This window comes from Chaetura pelagica, unplaced genomic scaffold (genome assembly GCF_000747805.2).
Source record: "Chaetura pelagica isolate M959 unplaced genomic scaffold, ChaPel_1.0 scaffold308, whole genome shotgun sequence".
Classification (NCBI taxonomy): domain Eukaryota; kingdom Metazoa; phylum Chordata; class Aves; order Apodiformes; family Apodidae; genus Chaetura; species Chaetura pelagica.
The window spans coordinates 2,065,554-2,084,610 of NW_009954442.1; the positions used below are offsets into that span (position 1 = coordinate 2,065,554).

Genomic DNA, 19,057 nt, shown 5'->3' on the forward strand with positions numbered 1-19,057 from the left:
TGTTGAATAGGACTATCTCTGTTAAGTGGAGGCTGGCAGGACTTCCCTGGGTTTCTACAGCAGTGGCTCTACTGTGTTTTACAGGCCCTTGTGTAAAATAGAACATGTAGAGCCACCAGTGAATTTCTTTTACCTACCAAGAAGATAAGGGCAGTAAGGATGTGTGCTCCTATGGAGAATGCTAGCAGTAGTTCCAAGAGGGAGAACTAACTTGGGCAAGTGAGAAATATATCCATTCCCTAGGTTTATGGCAGTATTGGGTGGCCTGTCTCTACAGCCTTAGTGTGCTTCTTCCCTGAAATCATACATAGAGGTTTCAAGGTCTCAGGAACTTGAGCAGAGCAAATTTCCTCACCCTGTTTTCCCCAAGAAGAATTTTTCTCTCAAGACAAATTTGATCTCTTTATCATTTGTTAGTTCTGTGACTTGGTTCTAGGCCTATTCCATATATGAAAATAATGTAAATACTCACTCTTAAATATGTAGAAACCTATAATAGCTACTCAGCAAAGTTTCTATAAACCAGTGTTACAATACCTTTTATCAACTTTGTTTTTCACCTTGATAATGGAAGATTTCTCTCTGAAATTCTCAGGCAAATCTGTTTTGATAGGATTGCAGTTCTTTCCAAGCAGTTCAGCTCACTCTAAGCAGTAAACATGATCAGAAAAATGTGGATTTGAAAATGAACTTAGGCTAATAACCAATACTCATTAATGAGATATTGCAACTGGTGCTTTTTTTAAAAGAACACAGCTTCAGTAATAATCACTACAGCAAAATTGCAGCATATAGAGTCAACTTAATTCCGGCCGTAACAGTAGAATTATACCAGGATTGATTTTTTTATCCTCTGCAGTTCCTCCATTTGTTTGAACACATTGGAAAAGATTAAAATGCAGTAAATAGTCTATATTTAGTCTATTTTCTATTTTTCTTGGTATGATGTGTGATGATAGCATACTTTTGCAAATACAGCAGTTTATGAGATTAAATAGATCTTTCTGCTTACTTCTTGTTAAGAAAAATAATCTAGTTCATATTGATCTTTCACTCATAGTTTTGAAGCATGGAAATTACTTATTTCAGAAAACAAATTAAAAGTGTATCAATCTTTTTCTTATATATACTCTTCCTCTCTTGGGATGTGAGGGAGTTCCAAAGAAAGGATCTGAAATGTACCAATCAAAATTGAGTAAGCCTATATTGACGTTTTGCTTCTCTTTCATCATAGGCTTCCTTTGTAGCTGGAATAAACTACTTCTAGGAGCATTAGAAGATTTGGAGATTACACAAGTAATTTGGAATAAGGAAAATATGTATTGAATGTGAAGGTTTTGATGAGTGCCTCAGTTTTCATGTTTGCTGCCCATTTAACTAACTATCCAGATTTATTTTTATACTATGTTGTACTCTGGGAAGGAAGGGAAAAAAAAAAAAAAAAAAATAGGTGTGGCTTGATTTCATTCTTAGAAACATGAATGTATCAGATGAAAATAATGGAATGTGTAGACTACCACACACCTTCTCTAAAAAAAAAGAAAAATGCAGAAGTGCTTTTTTTTCAAAATTCTGTGTTGTAAAATGCTATGAGTGTATGTGAGATAGAACAACCAGGAGCATAGATTTGATAGCTGCCCAGAGTCACCATCCCTGGAAGTGTTTGAAAGAAATATACAAGTGGAGCTTAGGGACGTGATTTAAGCATTATGGTAGGTGGATTTAGGTTATGGTTGGACTTGATCTTCAAGGTCTTTTCCAACCAGGATGATTCAGTGATTCTATGCGTGTTTCATGGTGGATGTCTTTTTCTGAGAAAAAGGCAGCTGTTTCCATCACCACTCTAAAAACTAGGTATTTTGTGTTTATGAGAGTTCTTTCATTCAGCAATAGGTTTATCACTTTTTAAATGTGGAAGGATCTTGAAGTATACAGACGTGAAAAGTGAACATTTTTACTATGAATTTATCCTTTCTTACATGCTGTTTTAGCTGTTTGCATCACATTTGTGATACTTAACCTACCTCAAATAAAACCTCAAAATTCCAATCTGCTGGGGGAAAAAAAAAAAAAAAATTGTAATAAACCATTCTTCAGTCAAGCAAACAAAAATAAAATATTGCAGCTGGAAGCTGAAGCTAGCAACATTGAGACTTGTAACAAAATATAGATGTTCAAGTAAGGACATGCATACCTGTAGTATTATACATGGTTATGTACCTGCATAATGGCATTTAAAAAAAAATCTAAATCTAAATTGTCTAATATCAATAAAGAAATATAGTATTGATAAGACAGTTGCATTCTGCAGAATGACCTCTTGCATAATCTAAGCTCACTTATAACTACTTTGCTGTTAGGATGACCTTTAAGTAAAATAAGTGGATAAGAACTCCTATACCATACTGAAGACGTTCCTAGTCCTCCTTGAAATTGCTCCAAATACAGTGCTAGTTGTTACTGTGCAAGAAACAGGTACCCAGCAAAGGAAGGCAAATGACATTAGTAGGTGAAAAGGGACAATCTACTCAGGATTCAGTGCAGCTAACATTGCACTTAAATATCAAATAAAACCAATTCAATTAGGAACACAGCAAGTAGGCAAGTTGTGTGCTCCCCTCCTTCAAAGTAATTCTTCTAAAGAAAATTACAACAGATTTTCACCAGGGACTATCTGTGATGCTCAGTTAGCTCTGGGTCTTGCTCTCAAATGCCGTAAATCATTTCCCCTTTCACACTTCATATCCAGCACTCGCATTTTAGGCAGCAAGAAACCACCACCAGAAACCTCAATGCCCAAGCATCATCTCAGGAGAAAATGCAGAGCCTTATTCACTAAACCATTTTCTGCTTCTTTGTGTGCTACTTGCTTAAAAGTAAAAGTACTTTTGTGCATATGTGGCTACATATAGAGAATGTATATGCTCAGATACGTGTTTACATTATTATTATTAATTATTATTATTATTATTATTGTTATTTTTATTCTGTTTAAAGAGCTTAATTCTACCACTGTTAACTGCAAATGAATTTATGACTTCGTGGAGCTGCAGCATGCAAACGTCTTGGAGAAGGGCAGCCAACGTACAATGGCTGCATTGAGTGTGTGGGCAGGGAGGAATGCTGGGAACAGGCAGCTCTCTAAAGAAAAAAAACAGAAACAGCCATGCTAAAATTGAAGGGGAAAATGAATTCAAAATGTAGAGTTGGCCTGCAGTTACAAAGTGATAAGAAAAGCTGGCTGTTCAACATGAGCTGCTAGTTGCATATTCTAGGACTTTGCTATTCTCAAGCCCTCCTACAGCCAAGGCCCTGACCAGTGTTTTGATATAGCACAAAGTGGCTGTTTATTGCTATTGACTGCTGAGGCCTGTGCTCTGAAATGCATTCTGTCAACAGAATGTAAGTGAACTTGGCATTTTAAAGCTCGGCTGCTGCAGACAAGTAGTTTTCTTGGAATTGCCATGCAGCAGGACCGGTGTTGCAGTCCCCAGCTCACTCTGAAAATGTTGCACAGGAAGACTTACCATGTGAAGGTCAGATTTACCTGAGATCCTGAGGGTTTTGTGGTGTTTTTCTTTCACATTGGCACATTAAATGTATTTTGTCCTTGCTTTGTTGCCTGTCAAAAGCTAGACTTATAACTTCCTAAGTGTTTTTATGTTCCGTATGGAAAACCATCATACAGTGCATACAGTCTTCAGGTGAAAGGGGAAGTGTGGCTGTGTATTCAGTACATTATATTTCCATTAAAGGAGTAACAAAACTCTGTGTGAACTCTGTGTTACACTGAGGATTTCCTAGGCTTTTGAGAAGTGAAAACTTCTGTGATTTTGTAAAAAATCACACATTGTTTTCTATTTTTTTCATAGGAACTACAGGCAGAAATTGATGCTCATACCGATGTATTCCACAGCCTGGATGAAAATGGGCAGAAAATCCTGAAATCCCTGGAAGGTTCTGAGGATGCAGCCCTATTGCAGAGACGCCTGGATAACATGAACCTCAGATGGAGTGAGCTTAGGAAGAAATCTCTAAATATTAGGTAGGATCTGAACATGAGCAAAATCTTACAGTCGATGTGTAAGGTTGACTGATGCATTTTGCCAGTAAAAGTGATTAATTATTTTTCTGATAGCACAATTTATATCCATTTTGAAGTGTGCTATTTTGAACATTGGTTTAATTTTGTTAGAATTATAAGGTTTTTTGGTGTGAAAATGACAGCAGAAGATTTGAATTTGAGGCATATTATGAGGTTTTGTAATTAGAGAAGGAGAGAATAGCATGTTTAAACAGTAACTGTATGCCCTCTAAATGTAGGCTTTTTCTAGAGTAGCCTATGATTTATCAATGACTTTTGAAAGGAAGTGATCAAACAATGTATAGGTATGATAAGCTTTCTTTCTAAGTCTGTTATTTCCAGTGCAAATCTAAGAATAGCCTTGCAAATGAGAAGACACTTTAGATTTTAGCTGTTATCTGGAGACTGAATGGATTTACAAAATAAAACCCGGGGTAAAAGCTAATCCACAGGTAGTGTCATGAGAGGAAAAACTTGCAAGGAAAACTATAATGAATGGCAACATTACAAATGATAAGTGGAGGTACAGCCTTCAATGGCTTGAAGATTGCTTTTCAAAGTAAATTGTCCAGGAAAGCTCTCTTCAGAAATGCAACTTTTACAATAAGCAACCCAGTTTTACTGTGTGCAGTCTCAGGTATTTTTTCATTTGCTTGCTTGCTGTGTGTTGGTGGTAGTTCAGAGGGCAGCAAAAGGCAGAAGTGTTTTTCAAAGTAATGTATGAAATATTACTTTTTTTCAGCTCAGGCCCTGAGGGAGGTCAGTCTGTGTAATGACAAAAGCCATCTCGATAACATCAATCATTAAAAATAAATTAAAGATGTAAGGTTGAAAAGATATTAGTAGCCAAAGAAAAAGAGAGACAAATTCCTTTTTTTTTTTTTTTCCCTGAGGAGAGAAAGAAGAGGCATATAGCCCTTCAAGGTCTCTCTAAGACTTTTTTCTTCTTTTACCCTTGAACTTGCCCAAATACAGCAATATTTGAGATAAGAAAAACAGTCAGTTGTCTAAATATCAATAATTACATATACAGGACTTTCTGCCTTCTTTCTGTTTGACTTTCCGTCAAAGTGTTTTTGCCGTTCAATGTATTGCTGCCGTTAAATGAGTCAGAAATAGTAACCCTAATTATATCACAGACACTTCTTGCATTAAACATTCAAGGCAACAGACCACCTCTCTAAAGTATTTGCTTTCAATAAAAGGCTCAAGGTGTTCAACAACATATTGATTTTTGTCTGTTCATGCTGGAACGGTTATAAATATATGAGTGTGTGCATACAATGTACTATACTATGCACTTACATAAATATATATTCCCGAAGCTGAAGGAAGGGCAGAACAAGATGGGTTCAAAGAAACAATTCACCAAACTGGGAAGACGTAAAACCCTAGTGTTTGCCCTCAGTTGCTGCGTTGTCTGGAGGAGGTGGAAGCTTGCATTTACCGAGATAAACATAGGAGACAGGAGTTAACCTAACTCAGAAACTAGGCTGCTTGACTTTGTTCTGTCCAAAAGCCCTGTGGTCCTTGCTGTGCGTGTTGCGTCCTGCCTCTCCCTATCTCTATCCCTGCTCTGTCTCCACTCACTGCTTTTGAAGGCATCCTGGGGCTTCCCCAGCCCTCACTGCCTGCAGGGCTGGCCTCCACCAGCAGTTTTGTGAGGCACTTTTGCCCCAGCCAATGGCTACTCTGTGAAAGTAGTGATCAAAAGGCAGTGTGGTCTGTGTGTGTCCCTCCCACATAACCTTTAAGTTTGAAAAAGGAGAACATTTTCCATCAGCTCATACACCAGAGCAGCTAAGATTTCTGTCATCCTATGGCTAAACTGTCCCTTTCTGTTATCTTTCCTTGCCACCCCAGTTACCTAGTGTAAGAGGCTACAAAGAAGACAGGATCCATAGAGCTGTTCAAATAAATGCAACTGTCCTTACCTTCAGCAATTCCTCATTTCCACATCCAAGTTAAATAATAAGGTCTGCAAAACAATGAGTCCATATTTACCACATTTCTTTGTAGGCCATTCTATATGAGGTACAGGAATAGAAATGTCACTATCAGAAAATATGCAGGTTTATATGCAAATATGAAAAATAAGAGAAATGTTATATAAACAAGCCTGGAAGATAAAAAGAAAATATATTAAAGAAAAATTATCTTTATTTCAAGGGAGTTGATTTTATGTCCCTTTATGTCAAGGGAGTTGATTCTCCCCCTCTACTCCACTCTTGTGGGATCCCATCCGAAGTACTGCGTCCAGTTCTGGATCCCCTATTACAAGAAAGATAGTCCAAAGAAAGGCCACAAAGATGATCAGAGGGCTGGAGCACTTCTCCTATGAAGACAGACTGAGAGAGTTCGTGTTATTCACTCTGGAAGAGAGAAGGCTCCAAGGAGACCTTATTGTGGCCTTCCAGTATCTTAACAGGGCCTACAAGAAAGCTGGTGAGGGACTTTATAGTATGTCAGGCAGTGGTAGGACTAGGGGGAATGGATCAAAACTAGAGGCGGGTAGATTCAAGTTAGACCTGAAGGAAGGTCTTCCCTGAGGGTGGTGAGACAGTGGAAGAGGTTACCCAGAGAAGTGGGGGAAGCCCCGTCCCTGGAAGTTTTCAAGGTCAGGTTGGATGGGGCTCTGAGCAACCTGATCTAGTGGGAGGTGTCCCTGCCCATGGCAGGGGGGCTTGAACTAGGGGATTTTTAAGGTCCATTTCCAATCCTAACAATTCTATTCTATTTTCCTGTATATTTTATCACCTTACTTACGTAATACTACTTTTGGTTTAAAATACTAAGGAATTCTTATGTTACCTGAGACTAACAGGAATTTCTGCTCAACTAACAATTTAAAAAGTAACATATTTGTAAGTCTAGAAAGATGAAGCTTTAGTGTGCTCTATCTATGCTGTAAACCAAACTGAAGATTTGATTGGTCCAGTGATGTTTCAGTCACATAGTTTCTCTCCACAGAAAATAATTGCTGAAAACTTGTAGCTCAATACTTGGTCCCAATATTAAAAAAACACATTTGCACATATGTAGAGGAAATATTAGAACATGTCCTTGTGGTGGAGACCTACTTTGCACAAAGTAGTATTCTGCATTTTAATTTTTCCAGTGATTCAGTCAGTTTCATTTACACCACAGTTCAAATGACACAGACATTTTTGTAGCATAAAAGGATTGTATTGGCTTTGACAATTTCCTCAACACTTTTTTGTGAAAGGATGGCATTTGTTCTCTTATCTTAAAGTTCAGCAACCATACGAATCTTATATGAGTTTGCTTTGTATAGTAGTTTAGAGAAATGCTTGCTCTTCTCTGAGTTGAAAACTTCTCTCTGCATTTTAGATAATTAACCTCCTAGTAATCCTAAGTAATGACTAAGTTACTCTCATGCTAGTGCTGCATAATATTTGTGTACATTTAGTGAGACTGATAATTCAGCACAGCTATTACTGCTGAAGAGGAAAACTAAAAGCAACAACAAACAGAACAAACCAAGACAAAATAACAAAAAAAAAAAAAAAAGAAAGAAAGAAACAAACAAAAAGAACAACAACAAACCCAACCCCCCTCCAAAAAACAAAACAAACAAAAAAACCACAAAAAAAAACCAGATGACCCAAAAACAGTACTAAAGATGGGAAATGTTTGGGTGTTTCAGGCCAGGACCGTGGAACCAAATTTAAATCTTTGTAGCTAGAATCTCATTCGAAGTTACTGAAGCTATTTTAAAATCCACAATGAAAAATGAAACACTAGGATCTTTCTCACTAAATAAGCTTGTACAATTCATTTTCCAGTTTCCCTGTGCCTGGATACATCTTATATTTAACATATTATTTCAGATCCCATTTGGAAGCCAGTACAGACCAGTGGAAGCGTTTACATCTCTCTCTTCAGGAACTTTTGGCATGGCTGCAATTGAAGGAAGATGAATTGAAACAGCAAGCACCCATTGGTGGAGATCTTGCCACCGTGCAGAAACAGAACGATGTTCATAAGGTATGATTTTTTGTAAATGATCTTTCATTGCTTTTTGTTTCTCAGGTTAGTGCTGTATGTAACAGTCCTTTTTGGAAAAAGTGAGGTGCCCTTTAAAATGCATTTTAGAAACTGTGAAAACTGAACTTCTTGCGTGAGAGTACTAGCAATAATTTTCAAACACATCTTAGAAAATCAGCCTTTTGGAGAAGGGAGTGTTGACTGCCAGCTGCTTGGTGTTTTTGAAAAGTGACACAACATTTTCATAGGCAGCTAGATCTCATGACCAGAACAAATACTTATGTAATGTTATTTAAGGATTAAATAAGTAGTTCTGAACATTTTTTTAAATCAGGCATTTAAATGTCATGTGTACTTTTTTAAACCCTATTTTGCTACTGATTTTTATGACCTTTTGTGAAAGAAATAGTTGGTATCAGCCCTAATGCACAACTGTGTGCATCACAAAACTATCGTGAAAACTGACTGCAACTGTCTATGGCTCATACAAGTTCCATCTGGGCATTCTTATGGGAAGGCAACAGCAAAACATCATATGGGGACTGTTCTAGACTAAGCTTTGTTGTATAAAGGAAACTAAATCAACCAATTGTATGTGAAGCTGTTTTTTAAACCCATCAAAAAAATTCAAGCCCCATAGTAACACAGTACTTCTGAATAATTCTCCATACAAAGATTCCCACAGGAGTTTTTTTTTTGTGGTAAAGTTATGCTGTAAGTATGTTTCCTATGTTGAATCAAGTTCACATCTGTCTGATGCTAACTGTTTCTTCAGGTAAACAGCTTTTAATTTGCTATGTCATTACAGTCTATTCAGGTCTGAATGCGAAAGTACAGTTCTAGTACCTCCACAGCACTTTTTTAACAGTATCATTAGGAAGCTAGTGTTGTGCTAAAATAAAGCTCAAGAACTGCTGAATGAGGCAATAAATGTGGAAACTGTTGTTCTGAGAAAGGATAGGGAACCATGTGAAAGGTAACTGGGATAGCACACCCAACTGCCGCAACTCTATTCTATCACTTAGGAGCTCCATAAAATCCTGTCTGGCCCTTATAATAAGATTTATATTTCTTTTGTATTATTTCATAATTGAAATATCAATCTAGGAAGTACCAGTTATGAATAGATGTCATTAACAGAAACCAGACCTCAACCCACTGGGATAGATCCTGATTCAGAAGGAAGATGTGAATATAGTGTCAGGGTGGATTTTTTTCTTTACAGAGAACAGTGTAAGATTAAGGGCAAGGAATCATACTCATATAAAGAAATTGCCCTCTCATATTTAACAGGTAAATGTATGCAGTGATTGGAATGAACCATAGAAGTATTTATGCTATGACATTTCTCCACTATACACAACTCCATTTCTTGGATTTTACTTGGATGTAGTATTGTAGGTCTCGTCTCTTTCATCCACTTGTGTCTTTTGGTGAAAATAATGACATTACAGGAGTTTTTTTTTCCTCCTCTTTGGTGACTAAGTATACTTCAGTATGACATCTAAAAAGTTATTTTGAAAAAATATTTTTTTTATTGAATAATTTAAATTGTCAGTCAAATAGCTTGATACCATGAGAAGAGAATATTCCAAAACCAGTGATCATCCTCTCAAAGCTTTGTGCTGCATATATGTAACTTCCATTTGTAAAACTTGCTACACAAGGTATTGTTTCTGAAGTTCTTAAATCTCTGATTTTATTGCTTAATGGAGAAATGTGATAGTACAATAAAACGGAATTGGATCTGGAATACCTGTGTTTTCTCCATTCATCAGGTAGTTGTATTATAAATATTGCTCTAATAGATTGTCCTGCCTCATGCTGCAGGCCACATTTGAGAACAAATAGTGAGAAGATTAAGTATGGAATGAAAATACAACAGATCTTGCTGCTTTAAGTTATTGGAAACCCTGAGTTTGTGAATAAAATGAAAATACTGTCTACAACCAGACTTGGTTTTTTATATAGGCTAACAGTCTGCAGTAGCAGACTGGTGGGTGGTAGTGACAGTATGGTTTCTCAAGGACTTATCTTTACCTAATGGTCAAAAAAGCCAAAGAGAAAGATGGACAAAAACATCTCACTGTCAGTACATAATGCTTTTCTAAGATAATATAACTCTTTGCTGCAATGGGAGGTTGGTCACATTTGCTAGGTCTTCCTTCTAGACAGATGATGTGTGTTTCCCAGAAAACTTTACCTGAGACTTCAAGTATGATCACAGAGACCAAAACATTCAAGACTATATGGAGCACCACCATCCCCTTTTATATTTCCCGCTGTGAAAGTTAACGCATATGAAATACCGGAGATTTGTTCTAGCCAGCTGTCTGTAGCAGCTTCCATAAAGCAGTTTTAAAGCCCATCCAGAACATAAGGATGAAAGAAACAATATAGATGCTGCATGAAACTAAGGTACCATAAATACCGGCAAAGTGACTTCACAAAACAGATCTTCTCATTTATATTTTTTAATTATCTTCTCTGCCACATAAAGATACATGCAGACACAAATCTTTGGTCATCTTGTCTAGTATCAAAGCTAGGACATTTTAGCTCCTTTTAGAAATATGACCTCTTTTCTTTCCTTGTCCTGTAGCACTTCTGTAGTTTAATGTGAGGCATTTCTAGTGGTAGGTATTCTGATTCTGTGTGGACTAGATGATCTTTCGAGGTCCCTTCCAACCCCTAGGATTCTATCAAAAAAGAAAAAAAAACAACAACCATAATCCTTGAAATTAGGTTACCCTGTCTGCTCTTCAGCAGAGTTCTGCTAATTTGAAGTTGTTTTTGACAAAATCTGTTTGCAGCTAGGAGTTTTTCTACTATATTTATTTCCCTGGACACTATGGACTTTATGTAACTCTAAAAGTTTTTTATATTTTTCAAGAAGCAGACATACAAAGGCTGTGTCTGAATGAACAGCTTAACTAATTTCTGAACATAAGAAAAATGCTTTTAAAGAGGCTTGCACCACAAGTGTAGAAGCTTCTAGCTTAAAACTGGAGTCCAGTATAGTAAAGATGTTTTTTCTCAAGAGCTTAGTGTGTTGGATGTGAAGGCAAATAGTAGCTGAATTTTGGTCTTGAGGAAAAGAATCTGCTTATTGTTCATTTTGTTCTCCTGAATGTCAGTTCTAGAAATCAGTCTTCTGTAAACAAGATAAGAATCTCTCTGATCTGACCAATATTTTAAATGATCCAAAATGCCAGCTTTGGTCTTTCTATATCAGTACAAAGTCTTTCCTTCTGCGAAGAATTGTTTTTGCCAGATAAAGCCAGAAGTGAAAGCAGGCAAACTCTTCAGTGGGGAAGAGAAAGCCTCAGCAGGGGATCATTATTTACAAGCAGTTTAACTGATTGCTGTTGAGAAATGGCATGATGAAAGTAAACACAATTTTATGCCTGAATCATTTTTCTAAAGTGGTGTTACAAGCTGATTTAATTATTTTTTTTTCCCCTTAAGGCGGTAATTTAAAGAAAATACATGTGTATTTAACCTCTCTATCATTTAAAAGACCATCTGGAATACCTCAGACATTCATATCAGAGATTAAAAGAAGTTGGTTCTTACTGTTAGAATGCTCCTAGTTGCCAAGATTTGCTTAAAAATGTTAAGAGTAGGTTTCAGATAAAAACTTAGAATGCTTGAATCTATGCCAGAGGAGAGCTTGGACTCAACTGAGAAAGAAGATATCCACACAGTCAAAATCATTGTGTGAGGTACTTTTTAGACAAGGTAATTTGGAATTTATCCTAAATGCATCCATATAACTGCTATTTGTTTGAACTTATAGTTTGTTATTTTGTCTAGTTTTGGCATCTGCAGAAATTGTCTCTATGCCAAAGTCTTAGTATATGGAAGGGACAGGGGGTTAGTCAGTGATAAAAAATACTCTTCTTCATAAAAACATTAATTATCTTGAAGATTTCTTTGCTTTAGTAAGTGTCATAATAGTGTTTTATTGAAATATATAACTATGTATATTCTGATACATACTGATTCTCAGTTATGTAGCTTAGACATGGTGCAGATAGCCTGGTTTTTCTTCCATTTTTATAAGAGTTGTCACATCTTCTGTGTAGTGATTTTATTAACAGCATAAATAACATTTGTAGAATAAATATAGAAGTTAAGTATTAAGTATTCCCTGGAAAACCTTTCATATGAAATCTGTAGTAACAGCACCTAAGGAGTGTAATTCCTGCTTGAACACACCTCTTTTAGCAGCACAGTTGCTACCTAATTTTTAAAACTGAGATCAAAAAGCATTTTTTAAAAGCATCCTGGTTGAAAAACATGTTTAATTAGTTTTATTGCACTCTTTTCCTTTAAAATACTTCATATGTTCTCAAAATATCTGTTTTTCTAATAAGAGAGATTAATGTTAGTTTTACTAGTCCAGTTCTCTTCTCATTATATTTTCATCTTTCAATTTAAACAATCTATGTTTTTTCATCTAAAAGATTTAAGGACACCCCCTGAGAATGTAGTGGAGGCCTGAGATAAACTGATCAATATATGCATTATTAAAATGCTGGGCAGAATGCCATTACTGCTGTAGTGTTGATGACAAATAGAGATGTTTAAATAAAGTAGTTTACTTGGTTTTTTGTCAGGTCATACATTATGCACATTCGATTTCCTCTACAGTCACCATGAAGTGTGAAAGAAGTTAAGGAATTCAATGAAATTAGCCTTAAATCATTACCTGTAAATTAGACATTCATTTAGGCTAATTCTACTTTCAATGATGGTGCACTTATTGTAAAGATATATTTGTCAAGGCTCTAGATAGATTAGGTAGATAGAATTTGTTTTGGTTTTGTTGTGGTATTTTTTATTATATTTTTTTTTCTCTTTGTCAAAAGAAGATAGAATGCCATTTATTGCTACTTACGTTTTTTCCTGGTAGTGTACGCATTTTACAACAAAGCTTTAATCAGAAAAACTAGCTTTATCCTCATACAGTAATAACATTTTTTGGATTAGGATAGTATGAAATCAGCATTCATTATTTTTAATGCTTTTCTGTGCTACTGCTTCAGTCTCATGTTTTTTTCATTCTCTCCTTAAATTTCTTATACTGAAACATATTTGAATTCACTCAGTAGAAGTCTGCAGAACAAAACTGGGGAAAGCCATGAAAGTTGTAAATAGATCTTAACACCGTGCTGTGTACTATGTTACAAGTCAAGATTTACAGACTATAATCACATTTGCCAACTCCAACATCTAAAATGTAAAAGCTGGAAAAGAAAACATTTAACACACTGGCTCATTGCTTATGCAGAACAATGTCCAATGGTACTTGTTAATATACAGTACTTTTCTTCATTTGTTTAAATTAGTGTTGGTTCTTAAGGGTCAACACGGTTGTTTAAAATATTTATCACAGATATTGATCAAATAGATCAATTGATCAAATAGATTCCCTTATGATATCAGATGCACTCTGTGAAAAGATCTGACATTATGGTCAGTTTTTCACTGCCTAATAAAAAGTTTATTTAAATATTTATACTAGAATAATGTAGTAATTTCTTTAAGTTTACTTTCCTGAAATGTGTTACGAATTTTTAGCCTGTGAGTGTTCATATTATAAACTGCAGGTGTGATTCTTGTTATTAGTTCTGTTAGGTATTTCCTGTACAGAACATTTAATATCAAATATAATTAAAAGTGTAATGAACTTTAAAATATTTAATGTATAATATTTAATTAGTTTGCATAGAAACCCAAAATTTGTTTAATAGTTAATTTAACTCAATTTGTTAATTTACGATGTAAGAAGCCCATATAATTTCCTAATCCCTGGAGTAAGATATTTGTTTTCTGCTTATGGCATAAGACTCTTTTTTTTTTTTTTTTTTCAGTATCAGGTTTGTGTTACACTGCACTGCAACTATCTGCACTTTTAATTTACATGCTATTTGAAAACAACATGCATTCAATATTGTTTATTAAACAGAGAATAAAATGTTGAACTAAAATGGTGATAAGGACCATTTAGATAAATTCAATACGACATGCAAAAGACTCAATGCAATGTGCAACCAAAGGACAGATTTCATTTGCAGTTTTGTGCAGTGAACATATGGAAGCAGATTAATGGAATCTTAAATTTTGTTTAATCCTCCTTCCAAAAACAGACAAACAAAAAAAAACAACCAACCCTAAGATGTATATACTTTCAGTAGCCTACTAAAATTTAAATGGCCAGCCTTAAGAATCTTATCCATGGTCATTTTAAAAGCAGGGAATAGAAGAGATATAGTAAAAGGAGCTGTTGCTGGTGAAAGAAAAATGCAAATAGGAAAGAGAAAGAAAAGGCAGGAAAGGAGACAGGGCCAAAAAGCATGACAGGAAAGGAAGAGATGAAAGGGAGAAGTACAGTTCATGTGAACAGAAGTAGAATGTACCACAGAGCAATGTTAATGTAAAGATATGGAAAACTATATTGATTAAAGCAACTAGGAAATAACTATTTCACAAGGACTACTTTCTGCCCTTTAGTTCTTACTTGTGAATGCCTACATGTAGGCTTGCTTGTATTTCTCAATTTTCTCCTTGGTCTTGATTGTACAGTTCAAGTTATTTTGGAAGAGATGCATCTACATAACTATTAGAAGAGAGTGTTGTGATGTAATATATTGGGATTTTTCTTGTTACAATTTCTTAGAGGCTACCACGTCAATATCCATTGGTCCTTTTTTTGGATTGTGGGTTTTTTTTCCTTATGATAGAACAGTTTCCAGCAGCAGTAATGAAGTGGTAGTAGTGAGACATACTGGATTTTCCTTTGCATTCTTGCTTTCAAGAACCATTAGCTATGCCGATGTGGTCCAATACAGAGCCAGCTGAAGCCTTGCCCCTTGCAGCTCAGTTTCGTAATTGAACCTGATGTTAATCAACAAAAGGGATCCCTCTCACAGTGAAAAGTTTATCAGCAACCTTGGGTACTTCACAGCGTGCTTGCAGTTCCTTTGCATATGTTGTAATTTCAGGTTAAGCAAAAGCTCATTCTCTCTTTTACTTTTTTGTTGTTGTTGTTGTTGCTACTTGTAATACATACATGGAAGCTGCTGTTGGAAATTTTGATCTTAAACTGATGATAACAAGGGCTAGCACTCAGTATTTCATTATAGAGTTCATACATCCACTTACAATAATTTTGTTTCATCTCTCAGACTTTCAAGAGGGAGCTGAAAACAAAAGAACCTGTTATCAGGAGTGCACTTGAGACTGTGCGAATCTTCTCAGCAGAGCAGCCTGTGGAGGGACTGGAGAAGCTCTACCCAGAACCAAGAGGTAATTGATGAAAGAGCAGGGTAATAACACATTACTGGAAAGATCAGCGATGATCAGCAATGATTAAATAAATTCTGCCAGCCACTGTGAAAGCATTCCTTTTACACTCCAAGCTGAATGTCAGTATTCAGACACTAAGCTAAAAATATAGATGAAAGAAACCCTTAGAAATCCTTCTGAACACTGTGACACTAAATAGACATGCATATTTATAAGCGGATTTTGAAACTGCCTTTAAACCTTCAGGACTTGTAGGCCCATTTGAGGTCTGAAAGCTGCTATTTAACCTAAAATTCAACTTGTAGTCTTGGTACTACAGAAGCTCCCAAATACACTCAATTGCAGCAAAAGATTCACAATGATTAATATTTATGTATGTGCAGAACTATTTTGCTGAATCAGGACACAGCTGATAAAATTTTAGCTGTGCTCTGCATGCTTGAAAATGCCTATATGTACTCAAATGCATATTTTGGTGAACTCTGTTGTGGCAAGATTTAAATTTGTTAAGAGATTTTCAAATGAGAATACATTAATAAAATAAATTTCACAGTTGTCTTTGGTTATGAATAGTTTCTTACTGATCTTTGAACTTACTCAGATGGCAATTATTTTTCTTCTAAGACATCAAATGTCTTAAAAACCTCTTGTCTTTCATCTTTAGAGCTGTCACCTGAGGAAAGGGCCCAAAATGTCACTAAACTTCTCCAAAGACAAGCAGATGAGGTCAGAACTGAGTGGGACAAGCTGAATCTCCAGTCTGCTGATTGGCAAAAGAAGATAGATGATGCTCTTGAAAGACTGCAAGGCCTTCAAGAAGCTATGGATGAACTGGACTTGAAACTACGCCAAGCTGAAGTGTTCAAGGGATCCTGGCAGCCTGTGGGGGATCTGCTCATTGACTCTCTGCAGGATCACTTAGAAAAACTCAAGGTACGTGTTACTATAGTAACATTTCTGAGTATGAAATAATTGTTTTGTTTGTTATATGAAAATCAGGATTTATCTTTTAGAGTGAGAAACTGATAGCTTTGTATCAATATTGATTTATTTTTTTAAAAGAGTACAAATGAAGAGTTTTATAACTTCTGCAATTAAAACGGAATCAAATCAACATTGAGAGTATATATTGCTAATGTAAAAAGCACTCCAGGTTTGTGTAAATAACTTCAGCATACTCACCATTAATTCAGGAGATGCAGAGTTAACACTAAAGAAAGCAAAATAGAGATGAGAATATCTATAAAAATATAGAAAATTCTGTTATTTAGTATATTTCTGTAAGTATGATGAGTACATAATTGTGTTTATATGTTTAGAGAAGAATTTATAGTATAAAGTGTATGGTTTTTTTTGTTGTTTTGTCATGGAAGTATAGGCTGTCTTATTTGATAATTAGACTTCATAATGTAAGATACTTCTTTAAAAATAACAATTATTTTCTACTTAATGCTTATCTGTGTTCAAGGGTTGTTTCATAAAGTCATTGCTTATTGAGCAACTCATGAGAACTTTTCCTCTTTCAGCATGACTATCATGGCCAGACTTTTAAAATACTACAGGATTCATTCAGTTAGAGCATGATAGAGGCAGTTGCCATTTTGATATGAAAAAAATGCCTCTGTTCCATTCGCATAAATGGGAATCATCAGTCATTTTGAAAGAGACTTGATCTGACTGTTATTTTCTCTAGTATAACATGAAGATCTAAGGGAGAGGAAATAGAATGACTAATGGCTAGAAAAAATGCCTTTAAAATCAAATGTAGTTAATTTAAAATAAACAAACAAACAAAAAAAAACCAAACAAAACAACTCCATGAGTTTTAATACACAGGTTTAGTGAGTGTCCTGTACAAATATTATGCAAAACAAATTAAATACTTGGAAGCTGATAAACAGCTGCAAAATTAATTTAAATTAAAAAATGAACAAAAGATATCTATTTATAAATTCTCAGAAAGTATCTTCTATTATAGCCATGATATTTTTTTTTGTAATTTTGTAGAAGATACTCTGAACAAAAATGCTGAATTCCTGATATTGCTGGAAAACAAAGCAAGTTGTTTAAAGCTGCAGCCAATACTGTTGACTCCATAATTACAGTGCTGAATCTTGTTAAGGTTTTAAAAAAATAAATGTCACAAAGGACATAATGAAATTCTAGCAACAGCCATGACAAAACAGAAATCTTAACACTTGTGAAAACCCAGAGGTACAATCAGTTGGTAAATGTCTGCTGATTCCTTCTGAAGCCCTAATATGAGGGCTTGTTGAGTCATGGGTCGTCCCTACTCCTCAATTAGAGGAGGAATATCCCCAGATTGGCTGGTTTTACTTTGTCAGTGGATCCATCCTAACTTGGGACCTGCTGGCTACACCTGGTATGTCTCCAGAGCACAAAACTCCGTCCAGATGCACAGGCACTGGCACAGGCACAGACTACGTGTTAAAATACCACTTTACTGCAACAAGTTTTTGAAGAGTGGGGGAAGTGGATATGCAAATGTACCCGTTTGATAAAGAGAAAAGTTAAAGAAAGATTATTCCTCTTGTATCTTTTTTCATCTCCCTCCTTTGTTCCAGCAGCAGACAAGAGGCAGCAACAACCTTACTGGCCCTCAACGACCAGTTGGTTGGTCTTTCTGTCCACTCAGCTCCCAGCCCCAAGGTGCAGTTCCTGCAAGGGCTGGGTCCTGGCTGTAAACACAGCAAGGTGGGGCTGGCTGTCCCTGTCCTTCATTGTGGAACCCCCAGCCCGCAGCCCCTCCCCACAGTGTTGTCGCCATTTCTCGTTTCGTGTTTTTGTTTCTTTTCCTCTGTTTGAGTCTCTCTATCACAGTCAATTTGGTTGAGAGACATTTCTTTTGTGGAAGATGGTTCTCCACACTACCCCCTGATTTTTATCTTTTACCATATTTATTTAAAATATTTATTAATATAGGCTATCACAAGACCATACAGTAAGATTATCAGCTAAACGGTATATGAGAAAAACATACCAAATGTATTAATATCCTTATAAGCTGTAACTTTTGATTTTATATTTGGTAATGGTCTGCTAGATACACAAGCATGGCAATATTGTGCTTTCAGCACCTTCTAAGTGATCATAATTGGCTTAGGTAATATAAGAACACAATAGGCTATTTTTTTGTGTTTCATTTCCACTGCTATCAAAGATGGAAGAGAAAGATTATGTTTTCACTACTTTTGTACAATAAAATAAAACAAATCTAGGCCTTTCTACAGAATGTAAAGCATGTTTGTTTTCTTCGGAAGACATTAACAACTAAATAAAAATAAATTTTCAATAGCAATATTATTATCATAGTTAATGCAAACAAAGCTATTGCTTTGAGAAGAAATTAGTTACTAGAAGAATTGCTAGTCTAATGTCTGAAAGTGTAAAAATTATTAAAGCTAATAGGGGAACGTTTATGAAAAAGAGTATGTAGAATTGACTCAAAGCACTAGTCAGGTGAGCAGCAGTGTCTACTTTGCATGTGCTACAGGAACGAAGAACATAATTCCTAGTGTAAAGTGGAGATCTGAATCCTCCTAAATTCTAGTTACCTTTCCTGTTTACAAGCCCAGTCCTTAGCTGTAAAACTGCAGTAATCCCCAAAAATGCTGTATGCATATGAGGACA

The 19,057-nt window shown here is 35.7% G+C and overlaps 1 protein-coding gene across 1 annotated transcript in view; it reads left to right on the forward strand.

The window, feature by feature from the left end:
* The window catches only part of DMD (dystrophin), a 909,379-nt gene that overhangs the window by 710,778 nt on the left and 179,544 nt on the right, over positions 1-19,057 (forward strand). The window contains exons 55-58 of the mRNA XM_010004489.1: positions 3,873-4,045; positions 7,936-8,092; positions 15,286-15,406; positions 16,071-16,339. Coding sequence (XP_010002791.1) covers positions 3,873-4,045; positions 7,936-8,092; positions 15,286-15,406; positions 16,071-16,339 — 720 coding nt within the window. The remainder of the gene's footprint in view (positions 1-3,872; positions 4,046-7,935; positions 8,093-15,285; positions 15,407-16,070; positions 16,340-19,057) is intronic.